The sequence below is a fragment of the Berghia stephanieae genome, chromosome 1 (genome assembly GCF_034508935.2).
Source record: "Berghia stephanieae isolate SIO BIC M18660-M18661 chromosome 1, UCSD_Bste_1.3, whole genome shotgun sequence".
Taxonomy (NCBI): domain Eukaryota; kingdom Metazoa; phylum Mollusca; class Gastropoda; order Nudibranchia; family Aeolidiidae; genus Berghia; species Berghia stephanieae.
The window spans coordinates 38,762,760-38,770,317 of record NC_088360.1 but is presented as its reverse complement, the minus strand read 5'-3'; the positions used below and the strand labels follow the sequence as shown (position 1 = coordinate 38,770,317).

At 36.4% G+C, this 7,558-nt stretch overlaps 1 protein-coding gene across 1 annotated transcript; it reads left to right on the top strand.

The window, feature by feature from the left end:
* The first annotated feature begins 4,266 nt into the window (after positions 1-4,266).
* Positions 4,267-6,019, top strand: LOC144968130 (uncharacterized). Its single transcript, XM_078906175.1, has 2 exons — positions 4,267-4,288; positions 5,607-6,019. Exons 1-2 carry the CDS (start codon positions 4,267-4,269, stop codon positions 6,017-6,019), a joined length of 435 nt encoding a protein of 144 aa, XP_078762301.1.
* The last annotated feature ends 1,539 nt before the right edge of the window (positions 6,020-7,558 follow it).

Below are 7,558 nucleotides of genomic sequence, written 5' to 3'. Positions count from 1 at the left end.
AAATTGAGCTAAATGAAAATGCAGTGCCGTATGTAACAACTGTACCAAGGCGTATACCAATCCCATTATTGGAAAAGGTGAAAAAGGAATTAGAAAGAATGAGTAGCATGGGGAAAATTGAAGAAATTACAGAACCAACGGAATGGTGTGCACCCATTGTTGTTGTTCCAAAACCTGGAAGTGATCAAATTCGACTTTGCGTCGATTTGACTAAGTTAAATAAAGCAGTCAAAAGAGAAAGATTTACACTACCTACTGTAGATGACATTGCTCACAAATTATCAGGAGCAAAGTATTTTAGCCGAATTGATTGCGCCTCCGGATTCTGGCAAATACCCTTAGAGGAAACGAGCGCAAAACTAACAACTTTTATTACACCTTATGGCAGATATTACTTCAAAGTCTTACCATTTGGTATCACCAGCGCAAGTGAGATTTTTCAGAGAAAAATGAAAGAGCTTATAAAAGACTGTGAAGGCTCAGATTGTTTTATTGATGACGTCATTATTTTTGGACGCACAGAAGAGGAACATGACAAAAGATTGCATGAAGTTCTTAAAGAAATTGAAAAGTCAGGGCTGAAACTAAATAAAGAAAAATGCGAATTTAAGAAGACAGAAATAAAATTTTTAGGATTTAAAATAAACAAAGACGGCATGACACCTGATGATGAGAAAATCAGGGCAGTACAAGAATTAAGTGATCCAAAGAATGTATCGGAACTTAAAAGTATCCTGGGAATCATCAATTTCCTAGGAAGGCACTTACCGAATTTATCGACAACCTTAAAACCTTTATATGATTTGCTGAAGAAGACTGCCACATGGTACTGGGGACCTCAACAAGTAGAGGCTCTTAACAAAGTCAAGTCGATAATTACGAATGCACCAGTGCTTGCTTTCTATGATCATCTAAAACCAACTATTGTCACAGCCGATAGTAGCTCATACGGAATGGGAGGAGCGCTACTTCAAAAACATGGAGACGAAATACGACCAGTCGCATACTGCTCTCGAACGCTTACTCCTACAGAAAGAGGATATGCGCAAATAGAGAAGGAAACGTTAGCCGCTGTATGGGCGTGTGAAAAGTTTTCCAGATTTTTAATAGGCTTGAAGTCGTTCACACTTGAGACGGATCACAAACCAATCGTACCACTCATAAATACAAAAGACCTTGACCGAACACCTCTGAGATGTCAACGGCTACTGATGAGACTTATGAGATTTAATCCTATTGCAATCTATAAACCAGGGAAAGACTTACATTTGGCAGACACTCTGTCTAGAAAGCCACTCCAGATTGAAGATAAAACGTTGGAAATGGATGTTAATGCGTATGTAAATAGCATTGAAACACACCTGTGGAATGCAGACTTGGATGTCATAAGAAAGAAGTCAGAAGAAGAAGGTGAAATGAGCCAACTGAAAGGACTAATCGAACAAGGTTGGCCGAAACACAAAAATAATGTACCTGTAAGCTTGAAGAAGTACTACGAAGAGAGAGGCAGCATGAGTACACTTCATGGTCTCGTAGTTAAAGATAAGCGCATTGTTATCCCGCAAAGCATGAGAAAGGATGTTCTGAAACAAATACACGAGGGGCACCAAGGAATCAATAAATGCCGTGAACGAGCAAGACAATCAGTGTGGTGGCCCAACATCAACAAGGAAATACTAAGCATGATCGAAAATTGTAAGCAATGTGAAGAAGCAAGACCGACTAACAGGAAGGAGACACTGAAGCCAACACCTCTACCAGAGAGAGCGTGGCAAAAAGCAGCTGCAGATTTATTCTACCACAAGAATAAAACATTCATTGTCTTAATCGACTATTATTCACGCTACGTTGAAATTGGATACCTGCCAAACCAGAGTTCCGTCACCACAATTCTGAAGCTAAAAAGTTTCTTTGCACGCCACGGAATTCCTGAAATCCTGATCACAGACAATGGACCGCAGTTTAGCAGCAGAGAATTTAAGCAATTTTCGAGAGAATGGCGATTCAAGCATCAGACTACTTCGCCACATTACCCGCAAGCTAATGGACAAGCAGAACGTGCTGTACAGATAGCAAAGAAAATATTAAGTAAAAAAGACCCTTTCACTGCGTTGCTTGCGTACAGAAACTCAAAACACACGTCGACGCAATTTACTCCATCTATGCTTAGCATGGGAAGAGAATTGAGAACAACAATTCCAGTTTTACCAGACAACCTGCTACCTCAACACATTAGACCGAACATTGTCCAACAAAATGACGAAATCAGCAAATTCGCATACAAGACACAATTCGACCGAAGGCATGGTGCTAGAGACTTACCACCATTGCAACCACAGGATCGAGTTTTAATCAAACTGGATGACAGGAAAGGATGGACAACGCCAGGTCGTATAATAAACGTACAACCAACACCAAGATCGTACACAGTGGACACAGGCACGTCCGTTTTAAGAAGAAATCGTCGACACATGATGCCTACAAGGCACAATAGGCCCTTAGCTACTACGTCTGGCAACACAATGGAGTGGGACGACAACAGCTATAATTCCAACCTCGACCCTTCCCCCAGAAATGAGGAAGAGCGTGAAGCCAATTGTCCTGTAACAGACGTTGGCAATAATGCCAATGATGCTATTACACAATCTTCATCCCAACCATACGTCACGCGAAGTGGGAGAAGAATAATTAGACCAGCTCGTTACCGACAGTAACAGCAAATGTGTGTTAATATTAATGTTGTAATAGATAAAACATGGCCTGTAGGTTTGGTTATCAAACCGATCTGATTAGCAGATTAATTAAGTTGTCTGACTAGCAGACTTAGGGACTCAAGAAAACTGAACAATCTTCATAAATTCGAACATTCGGCATTTAATGGACTGTTTTGAATTGGCATTCAATGATAATCATATACTAGGAATAATATGTGAATGTGTGTGATAGGTAGGCTGCATTCATTTGGATTAAATTACAAGATCAAGACCAAGATATTATATTTTTAACTTAAAAGGGGAGATGTCACATAATTAGGTTAGACTATCATATTATAGTAATCGAGTACATTGGGTGGATTAAAAAGTGGAAATAATAAACGGTTATTATTTAGATGTTCAAGCAGACAAGACGTGTTTGTTGACTCTGTCATTGATTTAATAATATATAAGCCCACAATATGACATGTGTGTGTGTGTGTGTGTGTGTTTGTGTGTGTTTGTGTGTGTGTGTGTGCGTGTCTGTTTGGCTCGGTTCGAGTATGTTTATGTTTTGATAAGTATTCTGTAAAGCACTTTGAGGCTTCGGCGTTTAACGCTATAAAAGAAGATGATTATTATTATTATTATTATTTTATTATTATTATATTATTATTATTATTATTATTTATTATTATTATTATTATTATTATTATTATTATTATTATTATTATTATATTATATTATTTTATTATTATATTATTATTATTATTATTATTATTATTATTATTATTATTATTAATTATTATTATTATTATTATTATTATTATTATTATTATTATTATTATTATTATTATTATTATTTTTTTATTATTTTTTTATTATTATTATTATTATTATTATTATTATTATTATTATTATTATTATTATTATTATTAATCATTATTATTATTATTATTATTATTATTATCATTATTATTATTATTTTATTATTATTATTATTAATCGGCTCGCTGGTTCCGAGTGAACAGCACCAAGACTCGATATGAAGGGTTTACGTCAAAGAACAACAACAAAAAATGGTTAGAAAGTATAGTGGAGACCAAAGTTATTCTGCTGGCATTGTAACTGACTGAAATAATGTAATTCACCAGAACACACTATCTCTGTTGTTGTTTTTTTTTTGTGTGTGTTTTTTATTATTTTTTTCTTTCTTGCTTTTTATTGTTTGTTTTTTTTATTTCTTTGGTTTAATTTGTTTGGGTTTCAATGCATCTTCCATACACACGTATGCTGCGGATGGCCCTCAATGTAAGCTGGAAAGAGCACATAACAAATGAAGAGCTCTACAGTGACCTCCCCCCAGTGACCTCGAAGATTCAAAAGAGAAGACTGAGACTTGCGGGGCACTGCTGGAGACACAAGGAGGAGATTGCAAGCAGTCTTGTTCTATGGGAACCACCTGAGCGAACCAGAATAGCAGGCAGAATAAAACCTACATTGACTGTCTGCTAGATGACACAGGAATGGACAACACCCTGGAGCTGCGTACGCTTATGGAGGACAGGACAGAATGGCGAAGACTTATGGCTCAGGTTGGGCGCCCCAAGGGGCGGCCTAAGTAAGTAAGTAAGTTCCATTGGCCTAAATATAGAATTAACCGTAACCAAGGGGATCATTGTATTCCAACAGTCGAAAGTCAATATCGCGTGATTTGTTTCATCATGAAAAAGGACGATATATTATCTATACCCGATGTGTTGCTTATTTCCTTTTTGGAAATCTTTTGCGTTGAAAGTATGACGGTGGGTATCTTACCTGCCGATGTGTACTAGAGAGAGTGATGTTACCAGAATAAAATAGCCGAAATAGTCACCGTCCTTACAAAGTCCATTCCTAGGCAAGGGACTAGCCAGTCAGAGACTAGAAAGCATTTTATGAAATCCGATTTTTAAGTCACTTGCTCCGTTTATGTTTACAACTAGCAAGTTATTTGTTAGACTAGTAAATACCAAAATCTATCTAGTCCTCGTTTATGAAAACGATCGTGGATTGTAGATATAATATATACACACGATAAACACAAATGTAGCTACCAATGTCATAATAACTCATCAGTGATCGAAATCAAAAGGCACATTAAAAAAACAACTTTAGGTAGTTCACTTGTTTTAAATACGTTGGCTTTTGATTTTTTCTTTCAAACAACAATATAATTTCAAAGCAAAACGTATTTAACAGGATAGAAGGAAGAGGTTCAAAAGTGTCGCGTGAATTGTGTCTGGAAGTATAATAGAATGGTTAAGCATGTTGATGATTTCATGGTTATTTTCAATTGTACTTTCGTTTTCCACTCTCTCTCTCTCTCTCTCTCTCTCTCTCTCTCTCTCTCTTTTTTTTTTTTATCTATCTATCTTTCTATCTCTCTCTCTCGCTCTCTCTCTCTCTCTCTCTCTCTCTCTCTCTCTCTCTCTCGCTCGCTCTTTCTCTCTGTCAATATTCGTTTACATCTCAATGCACTACATCATTACAAAATCTACAATAACATTCAAACACACACACAGAGAGAGAGAGAGAGAGAGAGAGAGAGAGAGAGAGAGAGAGAGGCTATACAAATATTATCATCTATCTATATAACATTATCTATGATTATTGATGGTTGTCCTGTATTCATGACAGTGTTCTATACATTGTGAATGTTTTCTGAAAACGCCAGAAACCTGGGAATTTATTTCAGCAGTTACCTGTCCATGGAATATCATGTGACACAACTTTGCAAAGTACTGTATTGTGAAATTCGCCGTATTGGCCAACTTTCGGCATTTTGAAATCAAAATTCCTTAAAGACTCTAGTGTCTGCTTTTGTTTTTACTCGTTTAGACTATTGTAATTCACTCCTATCTAATTCCCCAGGTTTCATACTTGATAAACTGCAGCGGTTTCAAAATCAAGCTGCTAGAATAGTTTCAAGAAGAAATAAGAGAGAACACACGACTCCAATGCTTTTGACTTTACACTGGCTTCCCATTAGGGCCATGGTGCTCTTTAAGGTTGGAGTCTTGTGTTTTAAATGTTTTCACGGAAACGCCCCTGCTTATCTCAATGATCTTGTCGAACCATACGTTCCGTCCCGTGCATTGAGATCAGGTGATCATCGTCTACTTAAAGTGCCAAAAAAGGGTAAAAAATTCTCTGACAGATCCTTTAGTCACTTTGCACCGACTATCTGGAACAATCTCCCCTTATCTCTTCGTGACGTCCCTACTGAACTCACTTTCAGGAAACACTTCAAAACTTATTTATTTCTAGAATTCTTACTTCATTAGTTATTTTATTTGAGCAGACGATGATACAGGATATGTATATATATTACTTTATTTTTTAAATATGTTAAATAGTTGGATGGTAGCAGGTTTGTGTGTGTATGTGTGTGTGTGTGTGAGAGAGAGAGTGTTAGATAGCGAGAGAGACTCGGAGTGAGATAGATATATAGATAGAATTAGTGAGAGAGAGATAGATAGATAGATAGATAGATAGATAGATAGATAGATAGATAGATAGAGAGAGAGAGAGAGAGAGAGAGAGAGAGAGAGAGAGAGAGAGAGAGAAATTTGAATAGATTGAAGTTATTGTTATGCGCCTAGAGCTTTATTGTATAGAGGAGTGGGCGCAATATAAATAAATTTCATTATTATTATATTATTATATTAAATTATCAATTCTGGATATATCAAATGAGAAAAAAAAAAGCCCAACACTATCAATATAACTATTCAATTTCAGACATTGTATAGCCATACAATTACAATTTCAGACAATGTATAGCCATACAATGACAATTACAGGCAATGTATAGCCATACAATTCCAATACCAGACAATGTATAGCCATACAATTACAATTTCAGACAATGCATAGCCATACAATTCCAACACCAGACAATGTATAGCCATACAATTCCAATACCAGACAATGTATAGCCATACAATTACAATTTCAGACAATGCATAGCCATACAATTCCAATACCAGACAATGTATAGCCATTCAATTCCAATACCAGACAATGTATAGCCATACAATTCCAGTATATATTTTAATTGTGCTATTCCATGGATGTTCGTAAGTTGTCATACCTGTACAAAACTATATCTACATGTATCTTATACTATAGTTAACATTTGCTTATGATCTATCCTATTTTTTTTCATTTATATTCAATATGTATATTGCTTGAATGTCTGTACCCCACCGCCAATCGCCGGCCACACATCATAACCTCAATTATAATTAATAAAAATAAATAAAGAAATACCAGGGACACAACCCTGTTAAATTCTCATCATGTAAGATAGCTCGACTGTCAGTTGATGTTTAAAACATATACTAACTACCATTATCATGGAATTACTGCTTCTCCTTGCCTTTGTCGGCAAATAAAGGCTATTATGATGTGTCGCTCAGGACGATTCGGTGGCGAAAGACAAACTCGATTGGCTCTAAGACCTTGTTGTTTTAACTCTTAAATTGAAGGTCCTGGTCCTTTTCCGTGTCCTTGGAGCACCCAGTCGTGCCGAATCCCTGCATCCCAGTCCTTGAACAGTGGTAAACCCCTGATGTCAGCCCCTAACTACAACACACTGTTGTGATGTCCAGAAAACTCTGCAAAGCAGGCGCCAACCCTGGAACTAGCTGATACATTTGCCTCAGTCAAGCAAGCCGGTGGGATAAAGATAAGCCAAACGGGCTTATACCATTTTCAAATGTATTTTCCACGGACACAAATGATTAGAAATTAACTTAATCAATCAATCGATTAATAAAACAACAGATAAATAAATAATAGATTATATCCACTCAATTAGA

Excerpts from the sequence above, each read along its gene's own strand:
- LOC144968130 (XM_078906175.1), top strand. The coding sequence starts at position 4,267 with ATGGCGAAGACTTATGGCTCAG. Across the intron at positions 4,289-5,606 it reads GGCGAAGACTTATGGCTCAG|GTTTCATACTTGATAAACTG; the intron begins GTTGGGCGCCCC and ends CTAATTCCCCAG.